General features: G+C 38.5%; 1 protein-coding gene across 1 annotated transcript; it reads right to left on the bottom strand.

Moving 5' to 3' along the window:
* Window positions 1-1,096: 1,096 nt before the first annotated feature.
* On the bottom strand, window positions 1,097-1,519 carry LOC148578788 (uncharacterized). The gene has a single exon (XM_088503202.1). It carries the CDS (start codon window positions 1,517-1,519, stop codon window positions 1,097-1,099), a length of 423 nt encoding a protein of 140 aa, XP_088359328.1.
* Between the last annotated feature and the right edge of the window lie 17,314 nt (window positions 1,520-18,833).

Genomic DNA, 18,833 nt, shown 5'->3' with positions numbered 1-18,833 from the left:
CAAGTTGGTGTGTTTATAGCGTTCGATAGCAATAAAATATGCCGTTGCATGATAGAATTATACCTTATTTAGAGAGGACTGGTTTGTACCAAATAATATGCAATTTATTTATTTAATGTTGTATGTAGTTTGACTAATTTTCTTTAAAGTTGGATTTATTTGTTTAATTTTAATTTAAAATTAATTTAATTATTAATTACTTCCATCGGTATGCTGTGAAAATAATTTTTTGAAAATAAAATAAACGTTGTGACTTACCATCGGTTTAGCAGTTGGAAACATGGGTTAAATTATTTAAATTAATTTTTTTATTTATCGACAGCAAAGCCGTGGGTAAATTCATGGGGTGAAATTTTCAATTTTCATGCGTCCTTTATATTTATCCACAGCTAAGCCATTGGCAAAATTGAATAAATGAAAGGATGTGTTTCATTGCCATCGATAACAACTTTTAACGACGGCTTGTCCATTGATAAGGGGTGCGTCCGAATTTAATAATGAAGAAGAGGGAAAAAAGAAAGAAGAGAAGAAATCAAATGAGAAAAAAGGAGCACGAGGAGGAGGAGAAAAAAGAAAAAAAAGCAGGAATGCATATAAAAAGAAAAAGAAGTGAGTACGAAGAAGAAAAAGCATGCGCACAATGACTTGGTTGGATTTGACTATGCCTAGCTTTTGTGTAAAATGATTTATAAAAAAATACTATTTATATATACCATAATCAGCCACTAAAATCAGTCACCAATGTATTTATATATAAATACATGTGTTGTTTAATTTATTTTCAATGTGTATTTATATTTCAACATGTATTTTATACTGTGGCTAATTTTAGTGGCTAACTTTAGTATATACCTAACGGTTTTTTTATTTTAATAAATAAAATAAATGTAATATTTACCGAAATAAATTATTTTAAAAGTATTTACCGTTTTAAATTTCCTTGCCATATCTCGTTTACAGTGTAAACGAGATATACATATGCTTATCTCGTTTACACTGTAAACGAGATAAGGCCTGTCCGTGCCTATATATACAAGTCGTTTACAGCTTAGTTCTGGGCCCCAGTTTGACTTTGTCAACCTCTTTCTCCCCTCTTTTAACCCTTTCTGACCATTGCTTCGATTGAATCAGTGATGGCGCGCAACGCGGGGAATGACGGAGACATCAATAGGCCGGACTCGACGATGGCAAAAGCAATTGGCAGTTTATTGCTGTTCCCGTCTTGCGCCACTGTAATAAGCAACACTCCATCGTACCTGCCATACAGATGCGTGCAGTCTACCGATACAAACGGCTTGCAATGCTTGAAGGCCTCAACACATGACGGAAAAGCCCAAAATACTTTGTCGGACATGCTGCAGTCGCGTACCATGAGGTGTCCATCGTAGTATGGTTTGACGCGTAGGTCACAAATGGTCCCAGAAAAACAGCTCTGTAGTGCCTGAAGCAGCTTCGGCACCTTGTTGTACGACTCTTCCCAATCCCCATAAATCCATGCAATCGCCTTTTGCTTTGCCATCCACACCTTTTTGTATGAGGGTTTGAAGTGGTAGCTTGCCTGGACGGCACCTTGCAAGACTGGGATACACACAGAGGGGTTGGACTGTATCAAGCAGTGTTGTCAGAACCGGACCGACCCGGCTGGTCGGACTAGAAAATCAGTGAACCGGTGCTATAACCGGTCCGGGTGAGTCAATTAACCGAACAAGGAGTCGAACTGGAAAGACCCGTACTGAACCGGCCGGGTTTGATCAGAACCGGTGAACCGGCGGGTTTCATTTAACCCGGACCGGTTCGAAATTTTTTTTGTTTTATGCGCTGGAAACGACGTCGTTTCTTTATAAATAATAAAAAAAAAAAACAAAAACTGCTGCTGAGAAGTGAGAACGCTGTAACCCTAGCCTCCATCCCCTGTTTCACACTTTTCCTTCCCATTCCCAAACTTTGAGAGACCACCATCACCATGAGAGCTGAGAGCTGAGAGATAGAGAAGTGCGCCACTCACTCAGCCACCTCGTCGCCCCGTTCAGCTTCAACCAGCGCGGCACTCACCTCACCACCGCATCCAGAGCAGTGCACCACTCACCACCGCCAAGAAGGCAGAAGCACGTCCACGGTCCATCGTCGCCTACTGCTCGTCGCTCTTCTCTGCTCGTCGCTCCGGTCTCCCTCTTCTCTAGTCTCTGCTCATCGCTCCATCCCTCCAGGTCCAGGGTCCAGCCGTCCAGCCAGGTAAGTATTTTTAATTTTTTAATTTTTTGAAGTTAATTGATTATTGTAGATTGATGATGTATGTTGGACTGTTGGTTTCTGTTTGATTTGTTTTAGAATTTAGATTGTTGGTTGTTCAAATAATTTTAGGTTGTTGATTTCTGTTTAATTTAGATTGTTGATTTTTGTTTAATTTAGATGAGAACATGAACAAGACCACATGTTTTTCTGTTTGATCTCTCGTTTCTTGATTTATTTTTTATTTCTGTTCAGTTTGTTGTTTATTCATTGTTGGTGCCTAAGTGGATATATTGGTTGATTGTTTTTTTATTTCTGTTCAGTTTGTTGATTGTTCAGTTTGTTGATTCTGGTTGCTGTTGTATATTATTCTTAGTAGTTAGTGCCTTAGTGGATTGTTGTGTATTATTCTTGGAGATTAGTTATTTAGTCCTGGATCTTGGTTGATTAGGAATTTAGGATGGCTTTATCAAATACACCATCAGAAACACCAACTTCTCAGGAACAAGGATCAACTCTTGATCCAACAATTGGAACCCAAAAAAATAGTAACAGAGGAAAAACTGATAGGGATGATTTGGGTATGTTGTTGTTAGGGATGATTTTGTAATGCTTTAACCAAATGTTTTGCCTTATTATTGATTATGATTTGTGAAACATTATTGAAATGCTAGATAATTGAATCTGGAAGATGATCGAGATGATGGTGAAGCTAATAATACTTCTGTGGAAAATACAAATCAGAATGAAACCAATCAAGATGTAGCTCCAGATTTGTCAGATGAAGAAAGATATCCAGACTTTGAAGTTACTCCTTGGATATAATCCATGAATTGTTATTTTCATTGTGTTAAATTGAGTTGTTCATGTAATAGACTAATAGTACTAAATTTTATGTTTATTTTCGTATTACTACTTATTTTTAGGATTTGAGACTTAATGTTTATTATAATGTTATTGGAGATATATTTTTTAACTATTAATTTTTAAGTTTTTAGCTATTTTATACGTTTTACTTATGTGGGACCGAGTTAACCGGTTCAACCAATGACCTACCGGTTCAACCAGTGACCCAGTGACCCAGTAATCTGACCGGTTCGATTACCGGTTCGGTTCTGACAACTATGGTATCAAGGGCAATATGACCCTGCAGATGAGACTGCTATCTAACTAACGATGGTCTTGAGACATGGTGGGTGCTAGACAACTGTGGGGTCTACCAAACCTCCAAACCTCCTTAATCACAACAAAAGATTTATGCTTCAACTATATCTGTAACCTACATAACATATCATACAAAAGTACTTAAAATCACAAATAAATTTGAACTTACCAGTATCCGAGATTCTGGCGAAGGGCCACACGGAAGCTCCATTGACACCCATTGTCGGCTTGACGGCACTGCACATGGTACTTTAACCGGTCGGACTCGATCACCCGGTACTCAACACTCCTGCGAATACTGTAGTTCTTCACACCCTAAAGCACTGCCTCTCAGCTTCTGAACCTGTGGCTGATCCAAAACTCTACCCCGCTATCTAAGTTGTAATCCTCTTCACATGTGTCGAAAACTGGGGTCCTCTTTTGCATCGCGTCCAGATCCATACTGTGATAGGGACTTGGCACTGCCGATAGTGCCGGAATTGGGTGAGGTGGCGGCAGCACATGGCACGCCACAACCCCGACAGGTGTCCCTGGCACAAACTCATCCTCATCTCTACCATCGGATGACTCACTGTCCGCACTATCCGCCACGTAATCTTTGTCCAACTCCTCCTCACCCTCCTCTGCCTCATGCTCTGGAATGGTGACATGAATGGGTGGTGGTGCGAGAGGTCAGTCGTCCTGCACATAGGTCTCGTGTACGGAACCACCACTTCCATCATGACCCACCTCGGCGGACAGCTCCATTACCTGTTCTACCATGATCCTCCCATAGATGTCGAACGTTAATCGCACATGCTCGTCCCCTTGAATTCGGAATAGTCGAAACCAAAATATTCCATTTTCCATGGGTTCCAGCAACCTATACCCCACCCTTCCTATCTCCCTCGCTTCTGTACCACCGAGCTTGCTCAATATCAAACTCTTCAAATCCGACAATGTCTCCACACGCTGAGTGCGAAACAATATCGGATCCTCACACTCAAATGTTACCCCGTTGTCACCATTTCTCATACGACAATTGGGATAAACAAGCACAACTATGAATGGACTGTTACTGGCCATTGACCTTTATTTTTGTGAGAAAAATGAGACAGAGAAAGGATATGAAATGTGTGTAGAGAATGCCAAGGGTTACACATCCTTTTATAGCAGCTAAATATTTGTCTTTTTATATCTCGTTTACAGTATAAATGAGATATATACATGTCACGCTAAGGTGCCTTAGCTCGTTTACAGTGTAAACGAGATACATGCAATGTCATCTCATTTACACTGTAAACGAGATATGACAAGAGAATTTAAAACCGTAAATACTTTTGAAATTATTTATTTCGGTAAATATTACATTTATTTTATTTATTAAAATAAAAAATCCTATACCTAACATGGTTGAATTATTTATATATGTGAAAGAATAAAATTAAGAGAAACTCTTGGGGCCGTCAATTTTTGGGTAAAACACATAAACAAATGAAATGACATTCAAATTTACATGATTTTTCTAAAAGAAGAAACGTTACATGCATGTCTTGATTGATATTTATATATAAATCGAATTTATTATATTTGATTTAGACATGCTAGTGGCAAGTCGAATCAATAATATTCGAATTATTAGTATGTGTATATGTAAATCGAAATAGCAAGCTTCAATTTAGTATGGTTTGAAATTCGGAATGAGTTACCCATAGTAAATCGAAACAAGGAGCTTCAATGTAGGCCCATAATAAATCAAATTGATTGAATTTGATTTATAAGAAACATGCACCATTGGTAAATTGAATGCATTATGTTTGATTTAGTATATATATATAATTCGATTTCACTTGTTTCGAATTACATTTCACTTTCTCCCCATCCCCAAAACGCACCATCCAGAGAAAAGTTAGGCAACAAAACCACAAGATTCAAAATGCGAAAATGGAAGACGGCTTGGATTGTATCTATCAGTATTGCCCATATTGCTGGTAGCATCTATGAAGAAGTTAGTGAATGAAATTTATTTTCTTTAAGATAGACCACAATTATTAGTGATATTAAGTCGCTTAGAATTTAATTATAAGTATTATTAGAATTTTTAAACTACAAATGGTAGTTAGAGTAGTGATTTAATAGTTTGTTAGAATTTTGAAACTACAAATACAAGTTAGAAAAGTGATAAATAACTGTTAGTTAGAGTAGTGATTTGAGGTTCTGTTAGAATTTGTAACTTTTAAATGTTAGAAGTTTAACTAGGTTAAAAGTTTTGTTAGAGTTTAATTTAATTTAATTTAAGTTTTAAATGTTAGATTAACTAAATACTAGAAGTTTAGTAAGAATTAATTTAATTTAATTCTTAAATATTAGATTAATTAGGCACTAGAAGTTTAGTCAGAATTTAATTTAATTAAATTTAGTTTATTCTAATTTAATTTAAGTCTTAAATGTTAGATTAACTATGTTCTATTAGAATTTAATTGCAGGTTTGTAATATCTTTTATATTAAAGTTTATTTTTATTAGGATTCTCCATTTTAGGAAATTTTAGATTTAGCTTGCATATGATTTTTTTTGAATTTGTTGGAGATATGGGTATTGTAAAATTATTTGCTTGGGTTTAGCGTATTTTGTCCAAAAGGCATGCATTACACAAGGGTCATTTGGTGAATTATGTTTATTAATTGTTATAATTTTTAGAGATTTTTTTATCGTTATGCAATCCCACAGATGTATCACCAGCATGAGGAGGTAGCACGGTATAGTCCTAGCGATAGGATCGTACCGTACTTGCAAATGGCCAACTTAGCCTATCTTGTAAGGCTCAATGACCACTGGTTTAGGTTGGATGAGCCACTAGTCAGTGTATTTTTCGAGCGATGGCGTTCGGAGATGCATACCTTCCATATGCCATTCGGCAAGAGCACAATTATGCTACATGATGTTGCTTACTAGTCGTGCCTCCCGATTGATGGACAATACGTCAGTGGATGTATGACGGACTTCGAGAGATATATTAAGGATGGCCAACCTGCATGGGTCTGGTTTGAGTAGCTATTGGGTGTGATACCTTCGATGGACTACATAGACAATTTCACTGTGAAGTGCACTTGGATGCAAGAGATATTTAGTGTCCTTCTTCAAGACGCAAATGAGGAGACAATTAGGAGGTACGCGAAAGCGTACATTATGATGTTGTTATCAACTCAGCTCTTTGGTGATAAGTCAGGTACATGTATGTACCTTCGGTGGCTACCGTATGTAGCGAGATTAAAGAACATGGGCAGATACAGTTGGGGATCCGTTGCTCTATCATGGTTATACCGGTGCTTGTGTTGTGTGGCTAACAAGAATGTGGTTAAGTTGGCCGGTCCATTGCAGCTCCTCCAGTCATGGATCTTCAAGCGGTTCTTGGGTTTCAAGCTCGATGGGTTTGATGCCTTTCATTGGCCATTGGCGATGAGGTACTTGATGTTTATGGTTGTTATGTTTGTTAATAATTTTTCGGTTAATTGCCATTGTTGATAAAATGTTTTGGGTTTCAGGTGGTTAGGTTATCAGCTAACATTGAGCGAGAAAGGGCATAAGGTCACGCAGTGGAGACTCGTGATAGATTTACTCTAGGTGGAGATGTAAGTGTTTTAGCTTTGAAATTTTTATTTTTTTTAATCTTTTTTACTGGTTATTATTGACCTACTCCAACCATTTCTCTTTAACAGTTCACGTGGATGCCGTATAGCGCACCGAAGGTCGTTCAGGTGGTTCATCCCGAGATACTTGAGACCCGGCATATGGCACTATGGAGGGTTGTGACAACATTGATCTACTTTGCTGTGATAGAGTGGCATCGGGTGGATAGGGTGCTGCCACAGTTTGGTGGAGTATAGCATCGACCACAACCTGCACTCGACATTGATTTTCTAATGTCGAAGGATGACAGAGGTAGAGATTGGTGGTTTTTGAACACATTACAGATTTGGCATATCCATTGGGCCAACCGGGCTGACCATGTGTTACGATTTGATGTTATATCAAACCCAGGACCGTTACAAGCATACTTGGAGTGGTGGCATGACCATGGGAGGAGATTCTTATTGCCTAAACTCTTCCTCAATGATTCGAGAGAAGTTGCTATCCTGGCCGAGGCGATGTAAAGAGGTTCAAGACAGGTTCCTGAGATGGACCAGGTGCCAGATGTTCCAGATATGCGTCGTGTGGAGCGGAGATGTCGTGTTTGGACCTGAGCGAGTGAGTATGAGTTGAAGTGGCTCAAGGATGCGATTGATGCCATGGAGAGGAGGGGTCGAGGCTGTAGGTGAGCTAAGGCTCACGGCCGACAAGGAGGGATGGGTGGTCGTCGAGGAAGAGCTATACATGGAGGGAGAGGCAGAGATGAGGTTGGCAACAGTGGAGATGATAGTGGAGGTGATAGTTGTGTTGATGACGACGGAGGTGGAGGTGGTGGAGTTGGTGGTAGTGGAGTTGACGGTGGAGATGGAGGGAGAGGTAGAGTTTGACAGTCAGGGTAGTGGTGATGGTGCTTGTTTAGTTGAGGGGGTTATTAGTGATTATTTTGTTGGGATTCCTAGCAGTGACATGGCGGTGCATGAGAGCCAAACATACATTAGCCCAGGTGAGCTGTTTTTAGACTTGATTGGCAATAAAAGCCTCGATGCGGAGTTCGAAGGGTCACGCTTCTTGGACGAGATTAGCGTGGTTATACAAGAGGATAAGGCAGAGCGTTGTAGATCTCAGCTTGTCGGATCCCAGGGACACCTTGATGTGGACCTGAATGAGCCTCCGTCAGGACCTTTGGATGAACATTTGCAATAGGTGGGATTCCCCCTCTGCAGTTGTAGCAGCTCCCTCTACATGCTGGTCCATTTAAGTCACTCGGATGTGCTTTAGACGAGATGGAGGTAAATGGTGACAGCGACGGCACGAGAAGCTACTATTGCTGGCGATGTCCCAGCTGTGGCTGAGGATAGGAATAGATCGAGAGAGGGGGAAGAGCAACTTCCGTCACCACCAGAAGCTCGACGACGGAGATGGAGCTCGATGCCGACAGAGCAGCTCCCACCTCAGTCACGACATTATGGTGTCAGCTGCACTCTTTCCTGCTGTCATCTCTCTTTCACGACGCGACTGGGCGACCACACTCTTCCCCGCCATCACCTCCCCCCTCTTCTTCCTTTCTTTTCCTTTCTTCTCCCTCCGTGTTTCTCTCTTCTCTTGTTATCTCTCTCCTATCCTTGTTTTTCCTCTCTCTATATTCACAATGCGACGGTAGCGGCTGCACTCTTTTCCGCCATCACCTCCCTCTTGTTCCTTCTCTTTTCTTTTTTCTCCCTCTTTTGTTCATTTTCTTTGTTTTGGTTTTTCTGTTTTAGGTGGGAAGGGGTGGGGTAATAGGTGGGTGAGGTGATGGTAGTGATAATAGAAAAAGAGTATTTGTGTCATTTAAAAAATTATTATGTTCAAAAGGATGATTTTAAAATGTTCAGTAACTTTGAGGATAATATTAATAAGAAAAAAAGGTTGGAGACGATTTTGATTTTGACCCAAGAAGTTAAGGATGGGAAAAAGTACTCAACCTTGATTCAAATTAACGAGACTTGATTTACTTTGGTTATTTCAAAGAGTAAATCGAATCAATTTGTATCGTTTTATGTATCAATCCCTCTCCTTATAAATCGACTCTAGTAAGTTTGATTTAGTGATGGTCTTGGTATATCGAATCTATATCATTTGATTTACCTGCTTTTGTGCTAAATCGAACTTGTTTTTTTTTTTAAAGGAAGAGCTCAACACAACAAGTGGAGCATAGAATAACGAAGAAAACACAACTATAAAAAGTACATAATAAAAACTAAAAAAACTAAATGATGCCCACTGTCATCTTCGGCATTGCCATCAACAACAGAAGGGATCAACACCTATCCACTCCTTATAGTGCATGGAGGACTGGTAGATGATATCTTCAACCCCTTTTCCTTTATTTTGAAAAATTCGCCTATTACTTTCCAACCAAATATTCCAAATAATGGTACAGAAACATACCATCCACCTCTTGCGCTCCTGTTTACTAGTTGATAACTCAGTCCAACTTTGAAAATGCTCCTTTAGCGTTCCCGGGCATGACCATGGCCTTCCAGCAAAAGTTAGCCATGCACATCACACCTGCCATGAAAATCTACAACCAATAAACAAGTGGTATCCAGATTCAATACTTTCATTACACAGCACACAGACAACATCCTCCTAGTTGACCACTCCTAGCCGACTCAGTCTTTCCTTCGTATTAACCCTTTCAGTCAAGACAAACCATATGAACAATTCAACTCTAGGTGGGACTAGACCCTTCCAAACTGTCCTAGTAAAGCTGTAGCTCGCTATATCCTCTGGAAGCATTTCCACCTGCATAACCTGCACAAAGGAGTTAGTAGAAAATACACCCTGTTTATCAAATTTCTACACAACTCTGTCCTCTCTCCCATATACTAAATTAACCAGTCTTAAAGTTTCATGCAACTGGTTGACTAAGTCCAACTCCCATTGGAATAGCTCTCGCCTCCATTGGAAGTTCCATCTCCACTCTAACCCGTCCCAGAACCCACAGTCCCCTATGACGGATCTTCTTTGGTTTGAAACTGAGAAGAGCCTTGGAAAAATATCTTTCAGGGTCCCATCACGCAACCATACATCCTCCCAGACCCGAGTTCTTCTCCCGTCGCCAATCTCCATAGACAGTCAGTTGATCATTTTCTGTTTTAGTCGTTGATCCTTGAACTGTAGCTGGCATATATCCTTTCATGGCCCCCCGGGTAGGTAGCACCTGGGATGACAACATCACATTGGGGTTGAGGTTGTTACAAGAGCATACTACCTTCTTCTATAAGGGGCAATCCTCCTTCGAAAACCGCCACCACCATTTAAAGAGCAGGGCTGTGTTACGCACCATGGCATCACCAACACCTAACCCCCTAGATTTTTAGGGGTCTGCACCACCTCCCACCTAACCATTGCCATATCATCAATCTTCTTGATCTTTTCCTCAAACTTCATGATTTTCTTATCCATGTCTCCAAACTTTTCTTTATGCCATCTTCCAAGAGGAACTGTCATAGCATTCAATTTTTCTGTGAATTGTGCATCACCTAAGCCTCTCCATTCATCTTTGATCATCCTTCATGTGTAAACCACAAGTCAAGACTTCTGAAAGGCCTTGGACCATCTCTCTGCCTCATGCCTTCTACTATAATTGGGCAATGGTCAGACAAACCCCTTGGACCCCCTCGTATTCGAATCTCTAGAAATTTTTCAATCCATTCCAAGCTAACCAAAACCCTATCAATATGGCTACAGGAACGACCTCTGAACCATGTGAACTTGCGGTCTGTAATCGGCAGGTCCACCAAACCCATGTCATTTATCCAACTCTTGAAGTCTTCGGCTGACAGGGATAAGCTAACTGCACCCTGTCTTTCTTCCACCTGTACAATCTCATTAAAGTCCCCCATGAAACAGCAGGGAACCTGGCACAGATCGGCTATGTAGCTTAACTCCTCCCATACAAAAAGTTTCTCTTCTCTAGTATGCGCCCCATACACCAAAATAAAAGCACAATTAAAATTATATTGTAACAGCTCCCCTTCAACACATATCCACCTCTCCCCTTTGTGACTATTTCTTACTTTAAAAAAGTCATCATCCCATATTAACAGCAGCCCACCAGATGCACCATTAGACTCCACAAAATCCCATCCCGCACAACTAATTCCCTAAATTTTTTGTACATCAAATTTAGTAACTAACTGTCTTTTCGTCTCCACCAGGCCTAGCATGTTTAATCTAAGCTTTCTTTTCAAGTTTTTATCATCCTTATCTTTCCATCCCCCCTCAACCCCCTAATATTCCAAGATGTAAAAATCATTTCAATAAATTATTGCACACCTTTTTGTAGGTTTTGGGTCTGCTCCACCTCGCTTTTGCTCTTTGTTTCGCTAACCTTTTTTTACGAGCAATTTCTTCGTTCTGTTGCTGAAGGATCGCAATAATGTCCTCTTCTTCGTCATACAGCACAGCTTCTGACTCAGTTGCTAATTCCCAGGTTCTTTTATTTTCTATCATCTGGTCCTCCAATGTTGAGTTTTCGTTGTCACTGCCTTCAACGTAATTGGCTTGAGCTTTGTCCTCCGATTCACCCTCATCTTTTTCATATCCCTTTGCTTCGTTAGCACCTGGAAAATTGCTCTCCATACAAGCTTCCGTACCCCGCCCAGGCTTTCCAAACACTTCCCCATGTCCACCATTGTGTTTGTCATCCTCCGCGCTTGCCCCTTCTGCACGTCCGTCAACCCCTCCGATGTGATTACTCAATCTGTCTCCTCCCTCCTCCACCGTGCTTATCTTCGGCCGAGATTTTGTTTGTCCGCCTGCCCGTGTCACAACCACTACCTCCCAACGGGAACTCTGGAGATCATCCTGCTGGACCTCGTGCTCTGCCAGTCTCGCCGCGCTTCCCTTCCGACCTGCCCGCGTTACCCCTTCCTTCCAACCACCGTCGTCCGTATTGATTGCTGACCAACTCGCAGGTTCTGAGGCAGCTGGCACGACTCGTCCATCCTCAGATCCGGTTCGTACTCCCCGAGGCGCTGGTGTCACAGCCCCCAAATCTCTACGTTCTTCAGGCGCGATCGATTCCTTCTGCCCAACCCGGATCCCTATCTCACACCCGGAACACTGCTCCGCTACCTGCAGGATTGGGCCATGCCAGACCCGACCCGTGATCTCCTCTGCAGGCCCATATTCCTCACCCGCAGCGCACCTCTGTTTGTTTTTTTTGGGCCACAGCTTTTTAAGGCCCAAATCACTATTATTGTTTTTATAATTCTTAAGGGGGCTTCCTTGCTTGTAAAACCATATCTCGGCTTAATTCTCCCCTTCCTGGCCTATAGTTTTTGCAGCCATAATCCCACGGAACAGTCATTTCAGAATCCACCTCATCAAATCCCATAAAATCTGCCATGCCTTCATTATCATGTTTATTGGATTGATAAGTTACCAATTTGGATTGATTGTGCCTTAAATTATCATAACTCCACTCATTCAAAATCATTTCTGAATTTACCAATCTGCCCTCGTCTTTCACCTCCTCTCGCCTCACGTCGATCACTTCCACTGCCTGATTTGCACTGCTAACCTTACCATCCCTCATCATTTCCATCTTGACATTTCCTCCATATGTTTCACAACCTACCTCCTTTACCAATATATCAAAGCCACTAATGCCTATTGTGACATGGATCCACTCTTTGATCACGTCCATTACACATGTATCAATTTGTACACGGCCGACACTAAAGGAGGTGCACGATTTTGTAGCGTTATCACATCCAACCACCTCACCCCCATTGACTACCTATTAGTCCGAACGTATCCACAGACCATGCATGTAAAGGCACCCCAAAACACTCTAGCCACACCCTCCGAGTTTCGCTTCTCTCCGACTCGTCCCACCTCCACACACTGTGAAACAACTGCAATAGGCCATTCATATTGAAGGTGTATGCCTCTTCTGAATTCAAGAGGCTATCAAAGGTCAACAGTGCTTTATAAGTACCCATTTCTCTCACCTGGATCACATGGGGAAAGTTTCTCGCAACCGATTCCTTCAGCGCTCTGAAATCAATAGCCTTTGCCGTTCCACCAACCAAGCTTCGCTGCAGCCAGACCAGATTTTTGTTTGCAACCGTTATTTCCACATTCTTCATCCACCCGTTGCCATGTGGATCTTTAACTATAGTATCATTCGTCACAGCCTTGTTGAGATTATCCTTGTTTTTCTTAGTCACTCCTCCTTCTTCTGGCGCTTGTCGATCTATAGCGTTTCAAGTGTTAACTCGTGGAGGGATTCTATTCGCATCTTTTACGTCGGACATTCTCCTATATTTAGCTTCCCCGACAAAGACGACTTTACCTCTCAACCACATACGATTCATCTCCGCTATCGCCTTCAAATCCCCTTCTTTTGTGGTGTATCATATGAACGCAAAGATGTATAAGCCACCATTCTTATCTTTTCTCGATAAGTAGATGTCGTTTATGCGTCCAGTCCAGTTAAACAGTTGGAATAACTCTCGCCTCGATATGTCTGATGGGAGATTATCGACGAAAATTGAGAAGGACTCATTCTCCAAGCGTCGATACTCATCTCGATTTCAAACCCTAGAATCCTTGACCTAACCTATCGTTCTACCCTTCCCTGTGTTTCTCATCCACACTCTCTCTCTTCCTCTCTCTCTCTCTCTCATCTCTCTTCAGAGACTCAAAAATTAAATCGAACTTGTTTAATTCAATTTATATTGTATATGGCTAAATCGAGCTTACTAGCTTCAATTTACATAGTTTTGAAAATGGGATATGCATATAACGTTTTGGGTTTTAGTATTTTTGTGTAATATTGAGTGGCATTTGTATTGTTTATGTAATTTACCCTCAATTTTTAGTGTTTCTGACCATTATTTGACAAACAAAAATATTAAATTATCTTTAACAAATAAATTTTACTAATTCATGTGTGCAAACTCTAAAAAATATAGATACAAACTATATTGATTCATGTGTACAAAATTCTAATAAATATAAATACAAATTATATGCTTCTTGTATATAAAATATCTATAAATATGAGTGCAAATTATTATTGACAAAAAATAATAATATTTACTGACCATGTACCGTTGCTCTAAAATTAATTATGTTTCCATGACCAATAGTTTCCATTTGTGATTAAAATTAAATTTCAAAACATAATTATCCAAACGTGCATGGTAAAATATCTTCCCCGATTCACTATTGACTAAAATGAAATGTACAAAATTGAATCAATCCAAAAGAATAATCAAATTTCCAAAGACAAACAAAATGCTCTCTCTCATAATTAAATTGCCTGACATATAAAATATCACCCCCTTCATCTTGGTGGCTTATAATAAATTATTATTCTCTGTAATGAAACATGAAGCATTTTTCTCTAAATACATTATTGTGCACAATTGTTGTGGCTTCAATTTCAATAGCACCATGTGAATGCGATGACAAACTCATAACAGATACGTGCAGCAAGACACCAAACCCTCCCCTATGTGTTAGTTACATAAAAACTGATTATAAAAGCAAGGATGTTAAGGATGTTCCAGGTCTTGGAATAATCGTGGCACAAATTTTTGAACTCAAAGCAAAAGTTCCCAAAGACATTCTCTTCTTAATGCTTTCGGTGGGAAAGAATCCAGACATTCAGGTTCAGATGAAAGCTTGTTTTGGAAGTTACAGTTTTCTTATCTACACTGCTATGCCTGCAACCATTAATGCATTCCAAGTTGGAAAACCCCGTTTGGCTGAAGGTTATGCTAACACTGCTGCAATTGGGGTTAGTGATTGTGAGAAAAGCTTCAATGGCAAATCGCCAATCCACGCTGATAACATTATTACTCATGATATTGCTCTCATCCTACTAGGTATCGCTAAACAATTATAGAATATATGGTTCAATTATTAAATAATGAATTCAATATTTATGTACTATCATCATAAATGATCAATCATATATCATTATATCAATAAAAATAGTTATTTTCTAGATTTATCATTTTAAAATTATTTAAATATATAAATCTGATTAAATCTTCCTATAAAACTCTTAAATAATATGCAATTTATTTATTTAATGTTGCGTGTAATTTGTCCAATTTTTTTTTTAAAAGTCGGATTGGCTTATAAATTAAAATAAAATACAAAGGCATATCGGCATGGAATTGGTAAAAAATCAAAAGTGATCGGGGTGAATTAGTAGTTATTTTTTATTTAATTATTAGCTAAAGAATCTCTTGGTTCCAAACACTACTATACACAGGGGAGCCTACTGACGGAAGTTCCGAAGCCATTTTAGAGGAGGAGGTTACCGACGTCCATGCCGTCCATTTTATTAATCGTAGACGGAATTTTTTTTTTTTTTTTTTTTGTGGATTTAGTTTACCTATAATTTAGCTGTTAGTAAGTTTTGACACTATATAGACGTTATTAGATGCACACAAATAATATTGACAATGCTGCTAACCAACGACTTAGTTGTTGGTAAATTTTTTTTAGTAAAAATTTTGGTAGTTTACCAACGACTTAACTGTAACGTTAATAAATTAATTTTTATTTAAAAATATTTTAATTATTAATTATTTCCGATGTTATGAAAATAATTTTTCGAAAATAAAATGAATATTGTGATTTATCGACAATTTAGCCGTCAATAACATAAATTAAATTATTTAAATTAATTTTTTATTTATTGACAGCAAAACCATGGGAAAATTCACGGGTTGAAAATTTAGATTTTCGTGCATTCTTTATATTTATCTACGACTAAGCCGTCAATAAAAATCAAATAAATGAAACGGTATGTTTTATTGCAATCGGTATAATTAATTTTGACGACAGTTTGGCCATCGGTAAAAGATGCATCCGAATTTAAAACGACGCAACCTCCCCTCTTAATTCCTCTCTATTCTAGCAAACACCGTCTCTCTCTTGTTCTACGTTCTCACTCTCTCTCAAGTGCACCTTCTCTCTAGCTACTCTCTCTACTCGGAGCTCCAATCAACATTTTGTCATCGATATTGTGTTCATGATAAATTTTTCTTTAATTTAATCAATTTAATTTTTACCGTTAGTTAATTTTTTTTCTGATCATTTATTAGTGTCACGTTTTTTTGACACTGAGTTTTGGTCTGACACGAATTTGATATTTTCATATTTTTTATGCCTTTGGGATGTTGTTGTTACTGTTATTGTGGGGACACTTCGTAATATTTTTTTTGAAAGAGAAAGTTCAACATCGAAATAGAGCAAACAAGCAGGAAAAAACAAAGAAATAACTCCTATGTCATTTCTGGCATAACTGAGTTACTGACCACACCATTCTTTAGTACATAAAAATGTTTGAGCCACACAATCTCCAACTCCTATTGTCTTACTCTAAAAAATACCATCATTCTTTCGTAGCTAGGGGTGGCAATGGGTAGGGTAGGGTAGGGTTTGGATCCAACCCTAACCCTACCCGCGGGTTGAGATTTTTATATAAACTCAACCCTACCCTATCCGTGGGTTGAGAATATCCCAACTCTAACCCTACCCGCTCTTAACTCGCGGGCACCCGACCCTACCCATGGGTTACAAAAAATATACAACATTATTATATAACTTGATGATAATTTAAAATAGAATTGATTTTTATGTAAAAAAAATTATTAAATTATTAATTAATGATTTTCTTTTAGTGACTAAGGATCTTTTGCATTTAGTGAGAACTCTTTGATTCAACATCCACTTAAAACATATTTTTATATAAGTATATAATGTAAACATATATAGAGTGCGGGTTGGTCTGGTAGGGTTGAAGCTCAACCCGCACCCTACCCGACCCGCACCCTAACCTACCCGCTGTGGATCGGGTTGACAAACCTACTCGAGCGGGTGGGATCGGGTTGGGTACTCGCGGGTAGGGTACATATTGCCACCCCTATTCGTAGCCAAATGTTCCACAGAATTGAGAAAAATCCGACCATCCAATTCCTGCGCAAATGTTTTCTCAACGGTATCAATCTCCAACTCACAAAGTAATCTTTCAAAGTACCAGGTGCAGCCCACTTCTGTCCAAACTCTGAGATCCATGTATACCATACCTGCCAAGAGAATTCGCAAGTAACAAATAAGTGTTATAAGTTTTTTACTTCTTTGTTACACAAGACACACAGATTATCATTCAGTTGTAGAATTTCCAACCTATATAGCCGATCTTTTGTATTGATCTGGCCTACCAAAATAAACCAAATAATATTTTTGCTGATTGACAGATCTAATAATTTAATTTGTCCAATTAAATTGATATTTATTTATCTAATTGTGTTTTTATTGTTATTAATTTTTATTGAATCAAACAATTACAAATTAATATAAGTAGCCATAATTTCTAAATGTGAAAAAATATTAATTTTATCAATTATTACATGTTTAGGATAGAGATTTGAACTCCTAAAATAAAGTTGTAGAATGAGAGAGACGAAATAATACTGTGCGAGAGCATAGAGATTTTTTCGGTTTGTTTGATGTAGAATTTATTAGTGTTTGCTTTGTACTCATTTGTGAGAATCAAAGTGATTAAAACAATTAGAATCAAGAGTTGACTCAGCAAATGAAGCAGCACTGAGAGCCACAAATCTGCTACTAGTCAGAGCGGCAGGAATGGAATTTCAATGTCTCGTAGTGATGATGACAAAGACAAAGTTATAGTGCAAGCATGTAGAAAACACCAAACCCTAACCTATGCTTTCAAGATGTTGGAATACTCATGGCAAGAATTTTACAACTCAAAAGCGAAAATTGCCATGGACAAATTCTACCGAATATTTTCGGCCGGAGATAGACTGAATTTGAAGGCTCAATTGAAAGCATGTCTTGTATGTTACCCACGCATGGCTGAAGTTGGTGTTGATTCTATCTGCTTTCCATGGAGTCAGTGATTGTGAGGAAAGCTTCAATGGACAATCTCCAATTACCAGTTATAATACTCTTGTTTATGATATTGTTTTCTTTTACAGCAAATTTAATGCCAATGTATTTATCATGATCTGTAGAATAATATAATTTTACAATTATTTAAACTTAAAATTTTGTTTTTAAGAAAAAAAATTGCATTATTTATTTAAAAAAAAATTAAAAAAATATTTATTCATTATTATAATTTAAATAAAAAAATAGAATATAAAATAAATATTAAACTAATTTTTTTAATAATTACTCAGCCAGAAATACTCATAAAGACATGAGATTTAAGAACATACAAAATAAATATAACACACATACTTCTTACAGTAACATGATAAAATCATTATCATAAACGTAAATTTCGAGTAATTAGTGAATAATTAGCTAATAAATTAATTATTAATCAAGAAAATTAGAAAATAGAATTTTATGATTTAGTGAGGTAGAACTAATTAAAATAAGAATTTTGACAATAATTTTAAAAAATTTGGTCTAAAATTAGACCAAACATATCAAACCAAGCGAACCGAATTCAAAATAGGCCCAAAATCCAACCCACTTATATATAAATGAAGGGCATCAGCCATTGTTTCCTCAATTGAGGATGGAAGCACGTTGCAGGTCGAAGGAGAAGAGAAGCATATATGATGGAGACCCCTAAACCCCTTTTTCCTTCAATCTTTAAATTCTTCTAATTTTTAATCCGGAGTTCTGATTGACGAGTCGTCAGTAGCCATGTGTTCGTCTCGGAGTCCTCTTCAATTCTAATCCAACAAAGTGGTAAGAGTCTTCCATTTTTGTGCCCAGTTCTTTGCCTCCATCTTTTCCACGTTTTTAGTTTGAGAATCGAGTGATTTTGATGAT

This window comes from Arachis ipaensis, chromosome B1 (assembly GCF_059453495.1).
Source record: "Arachis ipaensis isolate K30076 ecotype BB chromosome B1, ASM5945349v1, whole genome shotgun sequence".
In the NCBI taxonomy this organism is placed as follows: Eukaryota; Viridiplantae; Streptophyta; class Magnoliopsida; order Fabales; family Fabaceae; genus Arachis; species Arachis ipaensis.
The sequence above is the reverse complement of the archived record's forward strand: the minus strand, read 5'-3'. Positions and strand labels throughout refer to the sequence as shown.